This window comes from Canis lupus, chromosome 11 (genome assembly GCF_003254725.2).
Source record: "Canis lupus dingo isolate Sandy chromosome 11, ASM325472v2, whole genome shotgun sequence".
NCBI classification, from domain to species: Eukaryota; Metazoa; Chordata; class Mammalia; order Carnivora; family Canidae; genus Canis; species Canis lupus.
The window spans coordinates 64,739,309-64,764,827 of NC_064253.1; the positions used below are offsets into that span (position 1 = coordinate 64,739,309).

Below are 25,519 nucleotides of genomic sequence, written 5' to 3' on the forward strand. Positions count from 1 at the left end.
TCTCACGAGTCTTACAAATTGTTTCCCTTTCTTTACATTCTATTCACTCATTATTATTATTAATTATTATTATTATTATTTGGAAGATTTAGAGAGAAAGAGCGAGCACAGGGGAGAAGGAGCAGAGGGAGAGGGAGTCCTAAGAAGACTTCACACTGAGCACAGGGCCAGACACGGGGCTCGATCTCATGACCCTGAGATCATGGTATGAGCCAAAACCAAAAGTCAGAAGCCTATAACCCATTTTTGTTATGATACGTTAAAACATTTACAGATAAAACTAAGAAAATCTCTACCTACCCTCCTTCTCCAGAAGTCCCTGCTATAATTAGAAATATTTCCTCAGAGATCTAGTCCTGTTAACTTACATACAGATTTACCTATAAAGATAGCTTATGTTCTGTACAGATGAATCCTACTATTTTCTACTAAAAGAAAAGCAAGTTGTAGAACATATATATACATATATACATATAGAATATGTATATGTATATAGAAAATAGGATTCATCTGTACAGAATCCTACTATATATAGAATATATACATATATATATTTTTTACTCAGTGACTTTGATATTTTCCTATTCAGAATCAATAGCTCCTTATTTTATATTACTTTGAAAGGCTTCATCATAATGAATTTAACAATTCCACTACTGATAGAGATCCAGTTTCAAGCTGCTATAAACAATCCTATAACAATCATCCCTGGACATACTTCTTTACATCGAGCAGTGCGATTTCTGAGTCATCTCTTAATCTCTTCATTTCTCCCCAATCTAGCTTCTACCCTATTTTCCCATAGGATTTATTAATTTTGTCACCATCACCACCTCTATTATGTTGTCCTCTATTTCTTAGCGTGTCAGCATTTTTTAGCATTTGATAATTGATATACCTTTCATTTTGAAATGTTCTCCTCTTTGCTTTTAGGACAAAACCTATGGCCAGGTGAGGAGAAAAATGATGGTCTCTTGTTGGCTCCTACTCTACTTAGTCTCTAAAATGTTGGAAGTTTTCCAGGCTGTCTTGAGCCCTTTTCGCCCCAGATTATCTTCCTGGGTGATCTAGATTCCTGGTTTCAGGAGCCATCTAGACACACAGGTCATTGAGGCATGTCTTCCAAATTCCTATCCCAGTCCGGACCTGTCCTTTGAGTTTTAGAATAGTATTCAGCAGCCTGTAACACCTCTTCATTTGGCTGCAGGCTGGTGAAGCATCTCTCTTAACATGTCTAGAGAGAACTTGATCTACTTCTGCCAACTTTTCTCATTCATTGCATGGTACTCCAGACAGTTAATCAAGCCAAAAATTTGGGGATTTACCCTAAAATCCTATGCACACAAGTCCTTGGATACTCTCATAAATGTTATTGAGCCCACACATCTTGTCCCATCCTTAACACCTGCCCACCATCCTCCAATCCCCACTATCACTACTTCTGGGCTGCATAAATGAAACCACTAACTGGGTTTCCAGTTAAGTCTCCTTCTCCAACCCACTTTTCTATACAGCTGCCAAAATGGATTCTTACCAGAACACATTATCTCTGGCTTACCCTACAGTGGCTTCCCTTTGCACCTATAAGGGAGGCCTTAGGTTATGGGGCCCTGCCACTGTATTCAGCTGTTTCATGCTTTTGATGGTCCTGATACACCAAGGTTTTTCTGGACTCAGAGCCTTTGTGTGTGCCTTTCTCTCTGCTGTACTGGGTTCCCTGCCTCTCTGCATGTTGGAGTCCTTTTCACTCCTCAACCTCTCAACCCAAAGCAAGTCTCCCTATTCTCAGTTACTGTGCCCATTTGTTTCGGCCTCCTAGGATACACTAGGCTCCCATTCACTAGTTTGCCTTCCTTTCTAGAAAATAAGCTCTATGGAAAGGGTGTCTTATTCACAGCTATAGTCCTATCTAGCACAGAATACTGATTTTGAAAGATCATCTAAGTTTAGCATCCATTTCTTTCCTAGATGAGGAAAGAAATCTAGGTAAGGGCTCATTGTTTTCCTAGGTCAGATTTCTAACTGGTAGGTAGTATAGCAGTTGAGAGTATGTATATGGGTTCCAGACTCCCTTGGTTCAAGTCTCCAATCTTCTACGGACTAGTGTGACACTGGAGAAATTAACTTCTCTCGATCTGTTTCTTTGGGAAAAAAGGGATTACAGTACCCACCTAGGATTGTTGTTGAAAGTAACATAAGGATGGTGCAGGGCATATGAGTAATTCTAGGACTCATTACACAAATTTAAAAACGGTTTCTTACACCTCTAATCCTTTGCTCTAAAACATGAAAACCACTTTTTTTTTGTTACATTCTGATTTATTTCCCATTAAAAATTTTAAAAAAACAAATACAGTTGATACACAATGTTACATTAATTTCAAATGTACAACATAGTGATTTGACAAACCTATATATTCTGTGCTCACAAGTGTAGTTACCATTTATTGTCATATAACCCTTGAATACCACTGATCATGTTCCCTCTGCTGTACCTTTTATCTTTGTGACTTATTCATTCTATAGACACTTGTATCTCCCTCCCCTTCACCCACTTTGCTCATTTATTATCCCCCACCCCCAAACCAGCCCTGGCAACCAACAGTTCTCTGTACTTACAGGTTTGACTGGTTAGTTTTGTTTTTAGATTCCACATATAAGGAGAATCCTATGGTACTACTGTCTTATTCCATTTTGCAAAATATTCTTTAGGCTCACTCATGTTGTTGCAAATGGCAAGATCTCATTTTTTCTTATGACTAATATTCCCTAGGTGTATACACATATCTCTATCCAGTTATCTATCACTGAACACTTGGCTATTGTAAATAATGCTGTGATAAATACATGGGAGCATAGATCTGTTTTTGAGAAAACTCCAGTTTTCCACAGTGGCTGCACCATTTACGTTTCCACCAGCAGTGCACAAGGGTTCCTTTTTCTCCACATCCTTGTTAACACTTTACGTTTTGATTATAGCCATTCTGACAGGTGTGAGGTGGGAGCTCATTATGGTTTTGATTTGCATTTCCAGATGATAAGTGATAGAATTTTCAAGTGTCTGCTGGCCAATTTGTGTCGTCTTTGGAAAAAATGTCTAGATCCTGCTGCCTTTTTAAATCAGATTGTCGGGTGTTGAGTTGAAGTTCTTTATATTTTGGACTATCAACCTCTTACTGGGCATTTCATTTGCAATGATCTTCTCCCATTCAGCAGTTTGCCTTCTATTCATTTCCTTCTCTGGCAAAAGCTTTTTAGTTTGGCGTAGTGTCCCAACAGTTTATTTTTGCTTTTCTTGTCCCTTGCCTGAGGAGACACATCTAGAAAAATGTTGCTAGGGCTGATGTCAGAGTACTAGGAATTTTAAACTTTCAGGTCTCTCACATTTAGGGCTTTAATCGATTTATTCTTATATATGGCATAAGAAGTGACCTAGTTTCAGGTCTTACATGCAGCTGTCCAATTTTCCCAGATCATTTACCAGAGACTATCTCTTCTCCATTGCATACACTTGCATCTTTTGTCACAGACTGGGTACATGTGTGGGTTTATTTCTAGGTTCTCTATCCTATAATCTTGACCTATGAAACCCTTAATGTTCTTTAGTGAAATAGCCTGTAACTTCCACACACTTTACCACTTAGGTTAGTATATGTCTATCTGGCCTCTAAAACCAGTTTAAGATAGTTTGGAACAATCAAAACTCCCATGGCAATGTCTACAGAGCTTCCTTGTGAACCAACCATGAAGAACTGCTACCTCAAGGTTACTAAAAAGTTATCAGCATATGAAATCAGGACATTAAATGTTCTCAATTGGCTTTTCATTTATTCTGAAAGCAATTCCAAGACACTAGTTTTAAAAAGGGTAGAATTAATATTTTATTGTCACTTATAATCAGATGGTGGTTGGGTATATAGTCTTCATACTTGATCTTTCCTTTTTGTAAATAAAAAAAATTACAAGTTTTCAACAGCCATGGGCTGGTTATGTTTTCAGAAAATGTAATTAGATTAATTCATTTATGGTGGCTTCAAGTTTTTCCTTATTAGCTCCGGAAAATTCACCCACCTGTTAAGAAAATATTGAATTGTGGTTAGATACAGCATTTTCTCCTTATTTTGTGACTGAGATATCCCAGAATGGGGTAAAATAGGGGGAGGGTAGAGGGAGAGCAAGTATAATCTTACTTGAAAGAACTGGTAGTTACCCAGAGATCCAAATTTTGTTAAAAACAAGGGTTTTGTTTTCTCCCCTCTCCCCATGCCCCCTTAGTTTGAGGGAGAAATTGTAGCCCAGTCTTAAAAATGAATGTACTTTACAAATATGAAGGACCAATCACGGGATTAGTGACTAGTTCTAACAAAGATCAATTTGCAGATGTCCCAGCATGTACTGAATGAAGAATGACCTATTTAATGAAGTAGAAAATGGGGATAGACTTCTCCATGTGAAGGGGTAAGTCCCCTCAGTGTCTTAATTTATACCATGTTTTCCTACTGCCCAGCTGGATATAAGGTCAGATGTACCTACCTTTTGTCCCTTCTTAAAAAACTGGAAGGTCGGCATGCATTTGACTTCACACTCTGAAGCAACATCCTGTGAGGTGAGGGGGAGGAGAAAAACAAGACGGAATGTTGAGTTTTGACAGAAGTCACCTCAAACCAGACCTCATTAGTCAGCACTAGGACGGTTTTTTGCACTCCCCTCTTAGAGGGCCACTGACCAGCAGGACACATCGGATACACTGACCCAGCGAGTTGTTTAATCAACTATATACTGGCTATTGAAGCAATTAACAAATCTGCCTGTAACTATATTCAGGATTCTAATCGTCAATATTCCTTAGAATCTCTTCTTTGCTCCTCGTTTTTCCAGTCTCATCATGGCAGTGGCGTCCACAGGTGATGGTCACAAAGATTAAAGCCCAGTGCTGGGCAGCCCGGGTGGCTCAGCGCTGCCTTCAGCCCAGGGTGTGATCCTGGAGACCAGGATCGAGTCCCGAGTCAGGCTCTTCTGTGTCATGTCTCTCATGAATAAATATATAAAATCTTTATTTTTTTTAAAGCCCAGTGTTAGCCAGAGGACCAACAAGCCATTCAAGAACAAAAGCCAAGGCAAAGCCGGACCCCGTTTCTTTCTGCTTTTAATCTCACATTTGCTTGTAGGTTCTTATATCTGGCTGCATCTCAGAAACATTCTCTAATTCTGTTATGGGAACACTAAATGAAAACTTCTACCCCCCCCAATATCCTATTCACATAAATTTGGGGGGAAATGCTTTGGAAAATGGTGTGGTTTGGACAAGAGTCTCAAATGAAGAGAGCCAGTAGGAATTGAAAATGTCCACGTGGTCCTCAAGAGGCTCGGCAAAGAAATGTAGAACCACAAAGCAGCTAAGGTGCAAAAGCAGTGAAGGACAGCAATGAAGGAGGCTGGATTCTGAGAATCAGATCACAAACCACACAGCTTCCAGAATAAAGGAAGGTGTTGTGGTGACTTCTAGTGGAGTATTCGGGAAGGCACATGCCCAGAAAAAAAAATGGAGCTGCCTGAGCCACTAGTAATGGCAGCATGCCAGCTTAAGTCCTCCTCCTCCTCCTCCTCTGAGACTATAAAGCTATAAAACCATACATCTTTCCAAACTTGCTGTCAGTAGCACAGCAGGAAGGGGAGGGGGGGCATTACTGCTGGGAATTCCTTCCACATGACCTTGACTTTTCCTCTAAATGCTGGCTGACAAAGAAGCACAAGGACAGTAATGACTAGAATAAGAATGACTACTAGGTTCTGAGTGCTTAGGGAATTAGCAAGAACACGTGACAAACCACCACAATGAAGATCCTACAATCTCAGGAACTCCCTGTAGCAAGAGCATCCAGGATTGAAAATGGGGTAAAGAGTTGACAGGGAGACTACGAACTGTAGGTGTCCAGGTTCTGGACTAACTGTGGGTGAAGATTCAGGAAATCGGAAGATGACGAGTTAGAAAGCGAGGGGCACTGGCTCAAGTAAGACTGAAAACTGGTGGTCTCTGGGGCTCAATCTGGTCCAGACATGGTGCTTGGCTCATGCAAGAGCTAAGAGCAAATCTCTGCATTGGTTGCCCAATAGCAGATACCTCTTGAACTTGAATATCTGGGAACGCCAGGCTCACCCCTCACAACACCGGGGAGAGAAGCTGTTTGCCTCAGCCCCTTCCCTCTCTTTTGCACACGGAACCCACCGGATGGACATCACCTTGCATGTAGACAGTTGGCAGAAGGCTCAAAGGAGAAGGGGGTTCATTTTGTTTTATATTCACGTAGAAGGGCAGTGGCCTAAAAAGAGCCGCCTTCCTCTTCCCCACTCCTAATCAGAAACCCCCAGGGGGCGCAACTGAGCTGCATCACACACAAAGGAGGGTAAAACCGGACGTGGACAGTCACAACCTGCCCATGAGAAAGCGTTCTCAGCAGAAAATACAGGGTCCCCTCTCAGTCCATGAACGTGGTCGTCTCATGGACATTCTCCGATTCTGGATGCCTTACCCTTCACCTACTCAGAGATCAGCATTCCTACGTTGGTACAACTGCTTAATTTACAATAAAATCTTAAATCTGGAAAAAACGCGAATGCTCAGAAGTAGTGCCAATGCTTTGAGAGATGTATGAACAAGATTTTAAAAATAATTTTTAAAATTGCAGTCAGATATTAATGCTTTAACTAAAAAGCTTACCAGGTTAAGAGTTTTTTCTTTCATTGGGTATAAAAGTGGTTTTTAAGGTGACCTAGGATTCCATACTATAATCCTCCAAAGTGAGGCTTTATTTGCAATTTATGTACATCCTTATAAGTTCTCAGACATGCTGTAAGGCAAAAACCGTAAAGTGAAATTGTTGAGCTTATTAAGGAAGATCACTTTTATTCACGTAAGTATAATCCACATTCAATGTAGAAAAATTGGAAGAGGGAAACCATTCCTATTCTCAACTAGCTACTACAGACCTTTTACTGTTGTACCTAAATGCTTTTCTTTATAAAAACCCATGCTATGTGCATGGTATGCGTATTAGGGACATTTTACCTACATACTGGGTATAATGTGCATACAATGGACTTTCCCCATGGAAAAGTACACCACTCTTTTTAGTGGTCCAATAGCAATCCCCATATGGACATAGTATCATTGGAACTAATCCACTGGTCAATATGTAAAAGGCTTTGATTTTTGCTTCATGCAAAAACTTGCATCTTCCCATACAAATATCTGCATCGGTCAATACCCCTTGAAGCAGAATTACTGAGACACAGAACATGCTCCTTTTAAAGGCTCTAGATACACATTCCTGTTGGGAGGTAGTTGTAATACACATCAACTGACCAGTATTTATCAGGACTTGCATCAAACAAACGGATATTTCCAGGCCCATTTCCTCAGTGGCAAGAGGAAGAGACTACAAGAACCAGGGTGGTTAATGCACTTCACAGTGTCCCTCATTTCTCTAAGTATGTTCAATATTTTCTAAGATTTTTGTTTAAAGGTCTTCTAAGTTTTACTTGGGAATAAAGAATAGGGTAGAGATGCAACATCTTAACCCCAAAAGGTTAATGATTATGCTTAAAGAGAATTTTTTTTTTTTTGACTTTCTATTCCATGGGTATACTTGCCTATTCTGGTTACAAGACCACACTGTATCTTTATTATGGGGTTCTACCTTTCTCATCCCCCAACAATTTCTTTCCAAGTTCGTGTTTGTTCTTCTACTTTCTAGGACCTTCCTGACATTCTGAAATCGTACAAGCCAAGACCCCAAAATGTCAGATTAAGATTGCATCCAACTTGGGAGTACTGACACTTTAGTATTACTGAGTCACTTTCCAGGAATACAGTGCACCTGTCTACTAAGATCTTTTATAGACTTCAGTAAAGTTTTGGTTCCTACCTAGCATTTGATCTTAATGTTTTGCTTTCTACTACTTGTTCTATGGACTAATCTCCATATTCCTAGGGACTCTAAAGGTATCTGTACTTAATGGTAACTAAATTTTAAGGTTTCTCACTTTCCTCACTTCAAAACAAAAGTAGCCCACCCCTAATCATGCTTCCAACCGGTTTTATACACAATCTGGAATTTTAAACAGATTAACACTCTCAAAAAAGTGAATTTTAGGGACGCCTGGGTGGCTCAGTGGTTGAGCACCTGCCCCTGGCTCAGGGAGTGATCCGCAGTCTCAGGATCAAGTCCCACAGCTGCCTGGAGCCTGCTTCTCCCTCTGCCTGTGTCTCTGCCTCTCTCTCTGTGTTTTTCATGAATAAATAAATAAAATCTTTAAGAAAAAATGAATTTTACTAAGTTCTGGCAAATACAGTCATGTAACACCAAAATCAAGATACAGGACTGTTCCCTCACTCCCCTGAAATTCCCTCAGCTGTTCCTTCAACACTCCAATCTGTTCTCCATCCCTATAGTTTAGCTCAATTTGATTTTTTTAAATTAAGTATAATGAGACTACTTTTTACCTTACTAAATTTAATTTCATTGGTTTCTAGCTTACCACTCCATACAACCAAGGTAACTTTAAACACCTGGTTTTGTCACTTCTATTAACCCCTCTAATCAAAACACACACAGTTCTAAATGCTTCTACAACTACCAGGTCTAAATTTTACAAAATAAGTATCCTACCCTGTACAGAGTTGAGACTATAATCAAAGTCTACCATTTTCAAAAGGGCTTCCTTCTTTTTAAAAATATTTAGAAAAGATTTTGAGAGCGAACTCAAGCAGCGGGGAGGGCGGGAAGGGGCCAGGGAGAAGGAGAGGCTTCCTGTCCTGTGGGGAGCCTGCTGGGGGAACTCCTTCCCAGGACTCCAAGAGCATGACCTGAGCTGAAAGCAGACACTTAACCGACTGAGCCACCTACCACCTAGGCACCCCTCCTACTTTTCTATAAATACACTAAGAATATTTTGTACCACATTAGATGTTCATGTCTGTCTGTTTGAATCTATTACACCTAAAAGGTAACTTTTTCTTGCCCAAGTGCTTAGGGCCTATTAAAATTACATGTGGCTTATGCCAATGATACTATAAAGTCTGAAATTCATCAGTAGGAATTATCTGCACACAAACTTAAAACTAGTCATTAAAAGTTTCACCCATTAATGATATAATACTGAGAAACGTGACTGACATAACTTTTATCCTATTTTAGAGTCAAAATGAGGGGATGGTCTTACCCAGAGCTGCAAATTCCTTGAGGAAAAAACCACCACCTGACTGTTTAATGAACTGCTTTTTGATAGACTTAGCCAGGAGGGTAATTCAGAATGGCCAGGTGAGTAGGAGCTGACAGGCACTGTGTGACACGGGGTTCTGGAAGTAGTTCAATTTTTAACTCCATGACAGGTCCGTGAGGCCATTTAGACAGTGTCGTAATAGGATCGTTACAGGCAGTCAAAGTAAAACCGTGTATGTTGCTCAATCCGGGGGCAAAGTGAAAGGTCTCCCAGTTGTGAGAGGGTCACTCCAAGGTCTAGAAACCTTGAGGGTGTGCATGCTAATCCGACCGGAAGGAGCGCTGCCACCCGCAAGTCCTTGGCTTAATCTGCACATCTCCTTCCCCCAAGGTTTCCGACTCAGGTAATGAGAGCACCTGTCCTTGGTCTGGCCAAGGGCAAGGGTCAACCCTTGCAGACTCTGCGTCCACTGACCTACCCCTCCTGTTGTGCTGCAGTCCCATGATCGGTTCCGGCGTGGTACTAATGATAACTTACCAGAGCCGCCTGAGGATTAAAAGACCTAATGCACGCAGGGAGCCTAGCACACCATCTAGCACCTGTTATTACTTCCCAATAAAAACTTAAAGAGATTCACTTGCTATCTGATTGGGTCACAGGACCAGTCAGAATTTTTCTAGTCCCTTCCAGGTGCCACTTTCACCTGGCTAAAGTGACCATATAGAATTAGGTTTAGATTTAGAGTAAGGGTTTATTCACAATCACCCGCTGCTATCTATTCTGATTTTCTTAAAACTCTGGGACACCTCAGAACAATCACTTTACCTTATAGAATAAATTCATTCTAGACCTACTACAGGACAGTCAGGTAAATGAGACAGGGCCTCTGGTCCCAAGAAACTAACAGTAAAGGACAGACAAGATTGTAATACTAGCTAAGGTTCACTGAACATGGCCCGGGCACTACTCTAAGCACTTGCTGGGTATCCTCTCACGTAATCCTGACACCTCTTTTATGATGGATGAACACTGCCATTTTAGAGGCTCAAACTGAGGCAAGGAGGATAAGGGATGGAACTGGAAACTAAAGCAGGCAGTCTAGGTATGGGATCCTCCCCATTCTATTACCATAAATACAAGAGTAAAAGAGGGGCAGAGGAAGACCTGGAGCCGAGGAAAGGAAACTAACCTAGTCTGGGTGGAGGAAGGTTCCTGGAGAAGATGTGAAGCTTACAGCTAGGAGTTTGGGAGGTATGAAAGAAAAAGAATGTTCCAGGTAGAGACGACCCCCGACCTGTAAAGGCATGAGTGTCGAATCAGAAAATGTGCTAGGAAAAAACAATTTGGTGATGGTAGGCCCTCACAGGTTTAGAAAGTACTGCCATGTACCCATTCCTGTAAACCTTTCAGTACATTTATTTATTTTTTAAACAAGTAAGATTGGTTTCTTTTTTTTTTTATTTATTTTTATTTATTTATGATAGAGAGAGAGAGAGAGAGAGAGGCAGAGACACAGGCAGAGGGAGAAGCAGGCTCCATGCGCAGGGAGCCCGACGTGGGATTCGATCCAGGGTCTCCAGGATCGCGCCCTGGGCCAAAGGCAGGTGCCAAACTGCTGCGCCACCCAGGGATCCCTCAGTACCTTTACTAAACATTCTCTGTTTGCTCAATAAATAAGCCACCCTAGGAAGTTGATGGGTCAGGTATTAAGATCTGGTGCTAAAGAACCAAAGCTCAAGGAAGAAGAAAGGTTAGCTAGAGCACAAGTCCCCAAGCCAGGCCCGGAACCCAGGTGAGCACCCTTTTTGCCACATCATACCCTAAGACCCTCCTGCCCCACGGGGATTAAGGGAAAAATGTTCACGTATCTGTAAAGACCTCCTAGGTGTTGTTCTTGAACATGGAACAAGCTATCCTAGTACAGTGGGCTGTATGAGAAGCAAATCTTATGCCAGGAGCTGGATCTGTACCCACCCTATGCCAGAGCCTCCTCTGAGGTACGCTGGTTGAGAGCAAGGGCTGAGAGGTCAGAGAACTTCTTTGAAATTTCGACTGCCACTACTAACAGTAACTCCCTAGACCAGTTCTTTGTTTTTCTCCTCTGTAAAAACAGGGATGGCTAGCACCAAGGATTAAATGCATCAGTACTTATAAAACTGGCCTAAACAAGCATTTGTAAAATTCAATCACCCCTCATATCCACCCCCTCCCCTTTCTCTCCTCTCCATCAAGCACCTTGGTGTTTGTTCTTGAAAACACTGGATTTTCTAATTGACTAAAAGCAAGCAAGTGACTACTTTCTCATGTCACTAGTTCACAGAGAACCTTCAAAGTGGTCTCCTAGTTTTTAAGTCTATGGATTTAGTTATCATAATCAAATGAATATATAAGCTTGTAGAAAGGTGACAGGTAAGGTACAGAAGCCTCAACCATTTGTTTTTAGGCTTCTTCTAGGATGTGATGTACACCGCTCCTGATAGCTAGGATTAAGCTCATAATTGGTATGTTACCCTTTTTTGGCTAGGGCTATAGTAAGAAAACAAACACTTGCATTTCAGAGAATAAAGTCCAATGTGAAAAGCTCAGTAGTATTCCAAATTTCCAGTCACATACCTGACAGTCATCCACATCTACTTCAAGGAACACCACGTTAGAATACTTCTCAGAGAGGGACTAGAAAATTTAAAATGAAAAAAATCCAGATTTAGAACTGGGTAGGTTCCTAAACAGAAACTTAAATTAGTAGTTTCTACTCTTATTAAGATTCAAAAATTCAGACTAGGGACCAGGTAAGCACAGGAACCTATAGTCTCTGTGAGTCAAATTCCTCCTAGCATAAAAGAAAGTGGGGCCTAAAATTTCAAATAGGATCCGGGTTTCAACCTGAAGAAAAAGAAAAACCATTTAAGACAACCAAACTAAGTTCTGACAGTTGTCTTCCATGGGCTACACATGTGTCAAAATTAAGTTGTTACACTACTACTTTAAAAGATTTTAAGTAATCTCTATGCCCGATATGGGGTTCAAATTCATAACCTCAAAATGAAGAGTCCCATGTTCTAAGGACTAAGCCCGCCAGGTGCCCTTTAAGTTGTTACACTATTACCTTTAGACTAATAACACTCTGTCCTTTCCTAGCTTTGCCACTCCCAACCGGAGGAACTTAGAATCTCTTCTAAAGAAACTGGTTTCATACTCACATGAAAGAAAGGCTTGATCATTTTGCAAGGTCCACACCACGTGGCTGAGAAGTCAACTACTACAAGTTTATCCCCAGCACTGTTCAAGGCTTCCTGAAAAGCATACTAAGAGGAAAAAGAAAAGCACAGGTTAAATTTCCCAAAGTCCTGATCAAACTTGATAGAATGTGACACAAAGAATGATCCAAACGTACTGCTTTATAAAAATTTAATAAACTAAAATGAACCAAATAAACTGCTTTAAAAAAATCCTAGAGTGTGTAGCGTTACTGAATAAGATGAAACAAGTATGATGTATAGAGTGTGTGTCAACAGTCATGTCTTCATCAACCTATATTCAGACTGAGCACATGAAAATAAAGACCTATTAGGTTTCCACATCAAATCTGGGTGTATGATAAACATGTGCTAAATGCTCCTCCACTGACGAAGACCTCACTTCAACTGAGTAAATCACCAAGGCACAGAATTTTGCAATGAAAACCAGGGTTGAAAGCTCTTTTTTTGGATTGTCTATGATGGAATATGTCATAGGCTTTAAAAATATCAAGGAAAATAAACTTCCACTCAGAGGAGTCACTGTTGACATTAAGCCTATTTCCTCGTACTCTCCTTAATGGAGTTTCAAGAGATGAGATCATACTGTTTATGTCTGCCCTTTATCTCAAATTAGTGACCAAAGGATAGCTTTAGTTCCTTGTGCAGGGACCTTTCCTCAGAGGTTATTTTGCATTAGAAATGTCAAATAAAATTCCACCAGTGAGATGGCATCAAGAAATCCCTCACCACCAATTCCCCTGAATAATTTACCAATGGTTTTGATACTGTAACCGTAGGAACCTAACCTTCTAGTTAAAAGGGACTCCCTTTGAACCCCAATTTAGTCAGTGCTTACCAAAAACTGGGGCAACACAGCAATCACAACATAAATATCTATATCTGAAGTCTGGGTTTTCCATCAAGGGGAAAATGCTAGTCACATTGGTTTAATTAAAAACTAACATTCTCCTCCCTTGAAAGCTAAGAATCCTATCAGATCTGATCCAGTAAAAGAAACACCATTTAAAAAAAAAAAAACGAAAAAACAAAAAAACAAACAAAAAAAAACCTTAAGTGAATTCCTCTGTGGTACAGTTACTTTTCTAGATTTCTAATTTCGACCTCATGTTTTTTGGAGAAACAATTCACAAGTGGTATTTCCAGGTCATGACCTCTAACTTTTTCAGTTATTCACACATAATCTCCCATCCCACCTTTGGGGTGTGGGGAGATAACATAGGGGTGGGGGGGGGTGGGGAAGCGGGTAGGAGAGGAAAAGAACAGGTTAGAGTTATGGAAATCATTTTCCCAAACTATCACCAGTTTTTCCAAACGAATTTAACTTAGAGCTTTTATGTGATTTTTTTTTTAAAAGGTCAAACCAGCCATTCTTTTTTTTTTTTTTTAATTTTTATTTATTTATGATAGTCACACACAGAGAGAGAGAGAGAGAGAGAGGCAGAGACACAGGCAGAGGGAGAAGCAGGCTCCATGCACCGGGAGCCCGACGTGGGATTCGATCCCAGGTCTCCAGGATCGCGCCCTGGGCCAAAGGCAGGCGCCAAACCGCTGCGCCACCCAGGGATCCCAAACCAGCCATTCTTCACTGCAAGAACCAGGTCAGACACACACACACACATCAAGGAATGCTACTGTCACACAAATGCACTGTTTTGTGAACATAGCAGGCCCTCCGTAAATACTTGGTGAAATTACTTTCAAAACAAAATAGTATACAAACACTGTCAAGGGTTTCCCAAACAATTCTGAATCAAATTCAAGCAAGGCTACCTAAAATTCTGAAAAGAAGAGAGGCACGCAGCAACTTTTGGCTTAACTGAAGAGTTACAGAGCCAGGTAGGTGTAGACGTCACAACCAATTCTCTTCTCCTGATACTTAAGTTTGTCTAAAAGAGACATCGGTTTGAATGAGTAGGTCAAGATTATCTCACCAAGACGCAAACCACAACGTCTAACTCCCAGAGACTAACAATGAACATTAATAAAGGTCCTCATTATGGATCTAAATATTCCAAAAACAAAATATTTGGGGCAGATGAGAGCAGAGTCTAGAGTCTTTTTTCCTAAACGGCCCCATTCCAAAGATAATTAACAGGCATGGGAGTGCCCATGTATAGAGGGTAGGAGTTCAACAAACGGGCAGCTACTACTCTTAAAAATAACACACAACGGTGTGATTTCTTCCAAGCCACATGGACAGTCCGTTATCCCACTTGTATCTCAAATAGATACCAGTGGTTCTGAACTATCGCACCTTAGAACGAGCTGTCCTGGATGGCCAACGGCACCAACTCTAGTCCAGCAGGATGAAAATCTAAAGTGTATTCAACGTTTGCAAGTAACACTGAAACGAGCTTAACTTTTGATTAACGTCCCTGGAACATTAATTCTGAAGATCAGCTGAATGATCGGGGTCTCTGCGCTCCAGGCTGTAGTGGTTTTTTTGTGTGTGTGTGTGTGACCAATTTCTGGTCACCCCTGTATGTCTTCTCCTTGATGAGGAGAGGAGGACGCCAAAAGTATGACAACTAAGATACAGAAAAACTGATAGAGGTGTTCCAGGAATCAACCGATTTTGTTTGTAGGTATGCATTCTGAGACAACGACTGTAAACCACTCAAAGTCTTCTCCCTCCTTTATGGGTTCTCACCTGTTGGGTTTACTGATGAAGAGGTCAGACTCTGGGGAACACCCCCCCACACACACACCCAGACTGATTTGTCACTCAGTGGGTACTGAATAAAAGTAGGGGGGAACAAAATTCTATATTAGTGACCTCTCCAACAAATGACAGGATTGCTAATTTTAATATAAAAGCTCACACAATAATAATAAAACGTCAATAGGAAAAAAACTCAGGACAAGTAGATAACAAATCGTAATTAATCCATCAACAAATGGGGCGGGGTGAGTTCAGAGTCACTAATAATCAAAGGAGATACAATTTTTCCTACTAATGATTTGGCCAAAGTTAGAGGGGGAAAGGTCAGTGTCGATGGGGGTGGAGGGGAAGAGCACTCGCCTATGCTTCTTGGGGACTTATAAGCCTTAAATAAAAGGTTCACACCCCTTGACCCCATCACTGCACTGGACCCTAACCTGAGGAAACAAGCCTGAACTCTGCAAGGGGGCATGAACAAAAACATTCACCGAGGCACTGAAAACCGCCCAAATGTCCAGCAACATGTTCAGGTATTGCATGGATTCCAAACCTGCCAACTACACAAAAAAGGGTTCAGGCTAAACTGGGGGTGGGGGGGGTGGGGCTCAGGAACAAAACAGGATACGTAAAATAACCAACCACTTTGGACTTGCTTGTAGGAAACAGAAGCTCTCGTGCGCGCTCAGTTTTCTACAACGATCATACAGGCTTTCTGATTATAAGGGTCAACCAAACGGTGGGCACCCCTACAGAGCAGCTCGCATTTCCGAAGCCACCCAGCATCTCCGGTCCAGACGCTCAAGGCGGGCGAGGGCCGGGATGGGAGCGGCCGCCAGGTAACCGCTCCCCGCTCTCGAGGGTCTCCCCGGGGCTCCAGCACCGCCGGGGGCGCGCACCTGCCGCCCGGGCCCCGAGCACGCGGCGCCCCCGACGGGCCGGGCCCGGCCCCAGCCCCGGCCCCGGCCCCGGCCCCGCGCACTGAGTCATCCCACCGCCAGCGCCGCCGGAAACACGCCCAGCGCCGCCGAGGAGGAGTCCCAGGGCGCGCCCGCCGCGCTTCCCCGCCGCCACCTGGGCCCGCGCACTGCAGGAGGCCGCGGGGACACGCCGCCCGCCCGCCGCCTCCAACGCGCCCTCCAGCGCCCGGCCCCGCCCCACCCCGGCGGCCAACCCGGCCTCCCGGGCAAGGGGTGCAGGAGCGGGGGGGGGGGGGGGGGGCTCGGCGCCCTGGCCACGGGCAGCCCCGGCATCCAGCGCCCGGCCCGGCTCTCCGGAGCACGGGGGTGCAGGGGGTGCAGGGGGAACGGGGGTGGGGGGCGCCCTTGGCGCCCTGGCCACAGTCAGCCCGGCATCCAGCGCCCGGCCCGGCCGTCTCCATCCCCGCGGCCAACTGGGTCTCCCGAGCACCGGGGTGCAGCAGGAGCGGGGGGGACGCTCGGCGCCCTGGCCGCGGGCAGCCCCAGCATCCGGGCCGCGGGAGCGCGGGGTGCAGGAGCAGCGGGGGGGGCCTCGGCGCCCTGGCCACGGCAGCCCCGGCATCCAGCGCCCATCCCGGCGGCCGACCCGGCCTCCCGAGCACGGGGTGCAGGAGCGGGGGGGCCCTCGGCGCCCTGGCCACGGCAGCCCCCGCATCCAGCGCCCATCCCGGCCTCCCTCCCCGCGGGGCACGCTCGGCCGCCCCAGGCGCGCCCAGGCCCCGGCGTCCCGCACTCCCGGGCCCAGGCGCCGCGTCCCCTCCCCGGGCAGGGACGCCGACGCCCTCGCCCTCGCCCTCGCCCTCGCCCTCGCCCTCGCCCTCGCCCCTGGCCGGCGACGGAGGCGGCGTACCTTGCTCTCGATCTGCTTCACCATCTTGGCGGCTGGCGTCTGACGAGCGGCGCGAGGCGGAGGGAGCGGGTGCAGGGCGCCGGCCGGGGCCTGCCGGGGACGCAGCCCGCCTTCCCTTTATAGCGACTGGGGGCGGGGCGGGCGGGCGCGCGCGGCGTGCGTGTGGCGGGGGCGCGCCCGCTCGGAGCCCCGGCCAGGCCCCGCCTTCCGGAACCGCGGAGACGCCGACCGGGGGCGGGGCCTCCAGGGGGCGGGGCCTCCAGGGGGCGGGGTCGCCGCGGGCGCGGGGCGGGGCTACCGGGAGCGGCCCGGGCTCGGAGCCCGGGGCCCCGCCCGCCCGCGCAGCAGCTGGGAGCGGGGTGCGCGGGGGCGCCTGCGGGGCGCTCTGTGCGGGGGGCGGGTCCCCCAGAGCCCCGGGGCCACCCGGGAGGGGATCGGCCGTAACCGAAGGCCCCCACGTGCGAGACGGGGCGGATGCGCTTAGCTAGGGCCGGATTCCTCGAAAAGGTCCGCCACACTCCTCCCCCTCCCCGCCCCCCGCCGGCCCCGCAAACCCCACAAAGTGCTGAGTAACGATGACCAGGAAATGCCTCTTCGCTGGAGCTTATCGCGACGGCTCTCTTCTCTGCCCTCTTTCCTTTTCTTTTACTTTCACCGTTGGAGCCGCCGCTGCTCCGGCGTGACACTGCACTCTAGCGCGTGGGAGGGCAGGAAACGGGCTGGGCTCCTGACCTGCAGGCACCTGCGTGGCGGGGGGGGGGGTACGTGCGGCTCCACTGGTGCAGGTGCGGCCGCGGGCCGTCCCGACGTCCCGATGCCTCAGTGTTCCTGTCTGTAAAATGGGGATCTTGCTGGTCTCTAATTCATGCCAGGGGTGTTTTGAGGATGAAATGAAGTGCTTGTGAAGCCATTAGGACACTGCTTTGGTACCATAGCAAGTACCCAATAGTTATAATCAAAGCTGGTGTGAGTACTAATTAGGCTTGCTTGGTGTCCTTGTTTGGGGCGGGGTGGGGGTAATGCTGCTCTTGTCGACCTTATATTTATAATGGCGCCAGTACACACATTTGTGTGAGTTTTTTTCTACTACTGGTAGAACCCGGAACAGAGGTGTTGATCCAGGGATGCGTGTTGCAGGTTGGGTCTGGTAGGTTGGTAGGCATTGTGAAGGCCTCAGGAGGGCCCGTCAGCGGCAGGAGGTGAAGGTGGCAAAGGCTTTGAGCTGGAGAGGAATGGAGGCTTGGAGGGTGGAGGTGTTGGGGTGGGGTTCTGAGCAGGAATTTTTCAGCGGGGGAGCAGCTCTGGATGGAGCTCCCTCTAGGTGTGTTTGTTGGGATGGTGAAACTGCCCCCTGCCTTCCTTCTCCCTGCTCTTGCAGACAGAAGAAGAAAACCAGGGGTTTGAACCCGTCGTGCCTGCAGGGTTGAGGAGCACAGGGCCCATGAGTAAGACCACGGACCAGGGTCCCGTTCTGAGGAGTGGCCTGAATGCAGCAAGTTTCCCACAGAGTATAGGGACTATTGGGGCAGAAGAAAGGTTTTATGGGGTACCAGGACAGAATATATAACCTGCTTTTCTGCTGCTGTGTCTTCCCAACCTACACACTAGTTTCAGGGCTTATCTATTAGTGGGTACATTTACATGGAGGATGACTCAAAATCATGTGCTGTAGAAAGGGGAGGGAGGTACAGGCCTTCAGTGGCCATCCAAACCACGCTCAGCTGACATCTCCTCTTCAAGGACCTTCCAGGTATAGAGTGACCCAGAGGAGATACTGCCTGCCTCCCACCTTCACAGGATAGATACAGAGTGCCTATGGGGGATGCTACAATTCCAGAGAATGGGGAGCCTGGAGGCTGACACGTAGGTTAAGAGCCCAGACTCTGCAATTTAGAATCCTTGTTCTCATTCCCACTCTGCCACTTAGTAGCTGGGTAACTCTAGAAAAGTCTAAATAGCCTTTCTGTGCCTCAGTTTTCTCCTCTATAAAATGGAGCTAATAACACTTCATGCTGTTATAAGGGCTGAGTGAGCTTAAATATATGTAAACAGCTTAGAACTATGCCTGATACACAGTAGATCCTATATGAGCCATGATTACAGACTGTTAAATGGAATGGTGAAATCCCTCTGGAATGACGCCAGAGGTGGAAGAGGAGACTATAAAACAGGTGTCAAGAGTCCTAAGTGAATTAAGTAATCAGGAAATCAGTAATGAACAGTGTGCTCTATAACATGACTCTCAAAAGAGGATTTTTGCCCCAAAGGGTGGAAGAAAAGTGAGCTAGACCTGGCCCTAAACAGCAAGTACCCCTGCTTATGGGGACATGGGAAACTTGTGTTCCATTGTGACAAGCAGGTGACATTTTATGAGGAAGGTGGAGTGCAGGGGAATTTTTTGGGACAGCCCAGTGAGGGGGAATTTGGGCAGAGAAGTAGTGGGAGAAGAGGAGAGACACAGAGTGATGTCAAGGGGTCCATTTTAGGGGTTGGTTCTGCATGTTAGAACTTCCAGCGGTAAGAAGAAATTTCTACTCCAACTGACACCAAAAAGAGAATGAGTAACTCATATTACCAAGAACTCCAGAGGCCTAATGAAGTCACAGGGCCACCATCTCTACTGTTTCATTTTCATTAGGCTCTCCATCTTCTGTGAAACTAGCCTAGTCAACTCCAGCCTTAGGTTCCCTGAAGGGAAAAGCCTTCCTCTCCTTTGTTTTAGTCAACGTTCTGGGAGCTGATCTTTATTGACTTGAGTTGGGGGTGGGGAGGAAGAGCATCAGCCTGACTTGAACCTTTTGGACCAGGAATGAGGAAGATCCAGAGTTAAGGTTAACAGAGGGAAATGGATATGTCCATGTCGCCAAAAACCAGAAACAAGAAGCATGGGTGATGAACTTGTGTCAGGTTTCTGGGTCAGCTCAGTCTGAGGCTCCCTGGGGGCCTGGAAAACTAGGTTTGCTGTCTTTGTACAGGTCCAAGTTTGAAGAAAATGCAGCTCTAGGGTTTCTAAAGTAAGCTTTTGTAGGATCATCACTGTGGTCCTTGACCATCTCATTCAGCATAGCTGGGGGTACCTGTTGACACTGTACATTCCTGGGCCACACCCAGACACATATATGGAATAGCAATCTTTTGAGGTAGAGCCCTGGAATCTGCATCTTAAATAAGTATCCTAAATGATTAGATACACTAAGATTTGATAGACTGCCCTGGCATCTTCAGAGGAAGCCAGCATTAGTTAATCTTGAAGACTGTGATTGGTGTAGTCACTATGGAAAACAGTATGGAGGTTCCTCAAAACTTTGAAAATAGATATACCATATGGTCTAATAATTCCACTGCTAGGTATTTACCCAAAGAAAATGAAAACACGAATTTGAAAAGATATATGCACTTCTCTGTATATTACCCCATTATTTCTAATACCCTAGCAGCCCCTGCCCATGGATAGATGAATTTTAAAAAATATATACATACACACATGTACATGCACACAATGTAATATTATAATAAAGGATGAGACCTTACCATTTGTAACAACACAGGTGGACCTAGAGGGTATTATGCTAAGTGAAATAAGTCAGAGACTGTCTGACAATCCATATGATTCCACTTATATGTGGAATCTAAAACACAACAAATGAATAAGCAAACAAAAAGCAGAGAATCAGCCCTATATATACTGAGAAAAAACTGATGGTTGCCAGAAGGGAGGAGGGCAGATGGATGGACAAAATGGGTGAGGAGGAGTGGCAGGTCCAAGCTTCCAGTTATGAAATGAATGAGTCACAAGAAATAAAAGGTACAGCATAGGGAAGATAGTCAATAATATTGTAATAATGTTGCATGGTAACAGATGGCAGGTGCACCTGTGCAGAGCATGAGGTATGGAGTTGTGGAATCACTGTGTTGTATACCTGACACTGATGTAACATTGTGTAACATTGTGTAATATCCTGAAATTAAATAAATCAATGAATTAATAAATAATATCAGTCCCCAGTGTGGGGGAAGGCGCTTGAAGACTGTCTAGCAAGAATGTTGAGATAGGAACATGGTAAGTGATATAGAAATGGGAGCTCAAAATACTATAGTAGAGGAGATAATTGAAGGAAAAGGAACAACTTATACATGTGTGGAACAGTCATTAAGTGCCAAGCCTGGAGAGCATATCTTCCATCACTCTTCTTAACACCCCCTAAGAAATAGATACTATTTTTCCCATTCATTGTACAGAGAAGAAAATTGAGGTTTGAAGAAGTCATCTGGTCACACCAAATGCACACTGATTCTATTCAACTTTGTGTTGCAGGTTTCTAGCCAGAGCAATTAGATAAGAAAAACAAAAGGCATCTGAATTAGAAAGGAAGAAGTAAAACTCCCTGTGCAGAGGACATGATCTTGTATATAGAAACTTCTAAAGATCCTATAAACTATTAGAACAAGCAAATTTAGCAATGATGTAGGATGTGACTCAATATACAAAATTCAAAAAAGAATGAATTACTTGTATGTAAATTTAATAAAAGAGGTATAAGACTTGTACAATGAAAGCTGCAAAATCTCATTAAAAGGAATTAAAGTGTTAAATAAATGGAAAGACAATCTATCTCTATGGACTGGAAAACAATATTATTAAGGTCTTAATACTTCCCCAATTGACATATACATTCAATAAAATCCCTGTCAAAATCCCAGATGCCTTTTTTCTGCTGAGGTGGACAAGCTGTTCCTAAAGTTTATATGGGAATACAGGGATACAGAATAGCCAAAGCAATCTTGAAAAGAAGAACAAAGTGAGAGGATTCACACTTTCTAATTTCAAAACCTACTACAAAGCTACAATATTCAAAACAGTGTGGCACTTGCATAAGGATAGACATATATAGATTAATAGGATAGAATTGAGAGTCCAGAAATAAACATGGGTTTATTTATTTATGTTCAGTTGATTTTCTTTCTTTTTAAGATTTATTTATTTATTTATTTTATTTATTCATGAGAGACACACAGAGAGAGGCAGAGACATAGGCAGAGGGAAAAGCAGGCTCCCTGCAGGAGCTGGATGTGGGACTTGATCCCAGGACTGCAGATTCATGCCCTGAGCCAAAGGCAGATGCTCTACTGCTGAGCCACTCAGGCATCCCTGTTCAATTGATTTTCAACAAAAGTATAAGACCATTTAAAGGAGAAAGGATAGTATGTTCAATAAATAGTGCTGGGACAATTGAATATCCACATGCAAAAAGAATGAGGTTGAACCCATACCTTACACCATTCACAACTATTCACTCAAAATGGATCAGAGATCTAAATATAAGAGCTAAAACTATAAAATTATTAGAAGGACACATAAGTATAAATTTGTGTCCTTGGATTAGGCCATGATTTCTTAAATATGACACCAAAAGAACAAGCAACCAAAAAAAAAAAATGAATTGGACTTCTTCAAAATTAAAAAAAATGTGCCTCAAAAGACACTCAAGAAAGTGAAAAGACAACCTACAGAGTGAACAAAAATATTTGTAAATCAAATGTTTGAGAAGGGACCTGATTTTAGAATACATAAAGAACTGTTAACAACGCAACAGTGAGAAAACAACTCATTAAAAGAATTGGCAAAGCATTTGAACAGACATATCTCCAAAGGAGATATACAAATGGGCAATAGACACAAGAAAATATGTTCAACATTATTAATATTAGGGAAATACAAGTCAAAGGTCCTAGGAGACATTACACACACTAAGGCTGATGCATAAATTACAGACAAGAACAAATGTTGGTGAGGTTATGGGGAGATCGGAATGTTCACACACTGCTGATGGGAATGAGAATGGCACAGCTGCTATGAAAAAGTTTGGCGATTCCTTATAAGTTAAACATAGAGTTACTATATGATCTAGCAATTCCACTTCCAGGTGTACGCTCAACAGAGTTGATAACATACGTGCACACAGAAGCTTACACATGAATGGCATTATTCTTGATAGCTAAAATGTAGAAACAACCTAAGTGTCCACCAGCTGGTGAATGGATAACAAAATGTAGTGTGTCCACACAATGCACTATTACTTGGCCATAAAATGGAGTACATTTATGATACATGTCACAATATAGATGAACTTTGAGCGACGCCCGGGTGGCTCAGCGGTTGAGCATCTGCCTTTGGCTCAGGGCATGATCCTGGAGTCCCGGGATCGAGTCCCACGTCGGGCTCCCTGCATGGAGCCTGCTTCTCCCTCTGCCTGTGTCTCTACCTCTCTCTCTGTGTGTCTCTCATGAATAAATAAACATTTTAAAAAACAAGCAAACCCCAAACAATACAGATGAACCTTGAAAAAATGCTCAGAGAATGAAGCCAGTCAGGAAAGGGTACATATTGAATGATTCCATTTGTCTCAAAATTCCAGAATAGGCAAATCCAGTTAGTAAGTGCGTGATTTCCAGAAGCTGGGGGAAGTGGGGAATGGGAACTACCAATGGGTATGGAGGGTTTTGTGTTTTTTTTTGTTTTGTTTTTTGTTTTTTTAGGTCTTAAATATATTCTGGAATTAGATAATGATCATACAATTTCGTGAATATACCAAAAGCTACTGAAGTATAAAACAAAATCAGGATATCTCTTCTGCCTTCACAAAATAATCTAATATAAATAAATATGTCCTACAAATTCTAAAAAAAAAAAAAAAAAGAAAGAAAGAAAGAAAAAAGGAAAACTAAAGCCCCTTCCACAGAAGCCAAAGAATCTAGTTCTTGTAATTGTACTTTGGAAAGCTTCTCTCTCCAAAAATGTGAGTTAACGCAAGTAGAATATCTTTGGCCAGTGCCATTAACCACTGGTCTAGAGCCAAGGGTGATCCTGATTCTCATGGGAGGACAACTTGCTGATTGGTGATTACAAATCAACCAGGAAGTACATATTTGTTTATGGTCTGTTCCTTATCTAGAAAGTTTCAAGATAACAGATCATTCAGTGGCACTCTTAACAATCTGACTATGCACTATTATTCTTACAAACAGGTAAACATTAAGGAAGGAAACTGATCCCATGGAAGAGTTTTACATGGTTGGATCCTTAAGACATAAAAGAAGTGTTCAATTGAAATACATGGTTGTACAGGATGTCCAATCCTAGAACTATTTCAACATCACTTGACTACAAAGAAGTAATTAAATGTTCAATAAGCACATTCAAGATTATTCTGATGTGGCAACTTTGAGGGTATAGTCAAAGTGTCATAAGTCAAGATGTATATACATTATCAGTCGGACTGTTATATTGGCCTTTACTTTTTGTTTATCATTATAACTGGCACATGTTTATGAAACATGTTCTTTCATACTCTCCTTCCAGGGAAACAGGGTTAAGTCTTTGAATTAGAGACCTCATCAGAAATAAAGGGGAATTGAAGAGACAATAAAACTTAAAAAAAAAAAGTATCACTGTAAGTACATGTATACCAGTTGTGATTTGATCTTTATTTTGCTCATAAAGGGTATCTTTACTCCAATAAAGCACTTGGAGCTTCTTTATTTCTCCTTCCATCGCTACTGCCCTGGTTCAGACCACTTTATCCCTTCCCTGGTCCACAGCCATGCCTGTGTAACCTACCTCCCGTCCACATTCTTACTCCATTCTTCACACAACACTATGTAAGTCTGAGCACGTCACTCTACTTGAATGCCTTCAATGATCTTATCGCTCCCTGAATAAAACATGAGTGCTGACCACAAGATCATGCTTCCCTCAGTTCCTCTTTCCAAGATGTTCCCACTTTGAGATCAACTCCAAACTCCTGAAAGAAGACACAGAAGTCAGGGACATCTGGGTGGTTAAATGGTTGAGAATCTGCCTTTAGCTCAGGTCATAATCCCGGGGTCTTGGAATCGAGTCCCACATGAGGCTCCCCATGCGGAGCCTGCCTCTCCCTCTGCCTGTGTCTCTGCCTCTCTGTCTCATCTCTAATGAATATATAAATAAAATCTTAAAAAAAAAAAGACACAGGATTCAGACTCACAAGGATCAAAATATCAGCTCTCTTCCTTAAAATGCTGGATACCTAAAAATGCTGGATAATACCAGACGGGCAGGTATTATCAGACCTTCTTGGGAAAATTTCCTTGTAGAAATACAAGGACTGAGGTATAAGAGTTTCACCTCCACTTACTTGAGGGCACTTTCTATTTTATTTCTTGATAATTATAGAAACCAGTAAGTACTGTCTAATACTAAACTGGCATGTTTATGGCATCATTACCATGCTAACACAATTCTTAAAACAACTGTAGCGACATGGGGCTTTCTGTCTCTTAATTTATCACTTTTCTAATTTACAGGAAATTTACTATTAGTCATTCACACTTAGTCATTTTCTCAGGAACACATTTAGAAAATGATTAGAAATCTGAAAACTGAAACCTATAGTCTAGCACTTCCCAATTTGGTCCCAACAAACCAAACGAGTAGGTCAAATCCATTGAATCCTGAGGAGACGGCAGGGTTTTACGAAATAACATATTGAATATTATCAAAATTATTCAT

The 25,519-nt window shown here is 43.5% G+C and overlaps 1 protein-coding gene across 1 annotated transcript; it reads right to left on the reverse strand.

The window, feature by feature from the left end:
• Positions 1–3,856: 3,856 nt before the first annotated feature.
• TXN (thioredoxin) lies at positions 3,857–17,132 on the reverse strand. Its single transcript, XM_025432598.3, has 5 exons — positions 16,972–17,132; positions 12,423–12,527; positions 11,836–11,895; positions 4,534–4,599; positions 3,857–4,071 (listed from the first exon to the last, which is right to left on the reverse strand). Exons 1-5 carry the CDS (start codon positions 16,993–16,995, stop codon positions 4,009–4,011), a joined length of 318 nt encoding a protein of 105 aa, XP_025288383.1. The 5' UTR covers positions 16,996–17,132; the 3' UTR covers positions 3,857–4,008.
• Positions 17,133–25,519: the final 8,387 nt, after the last annotated feature.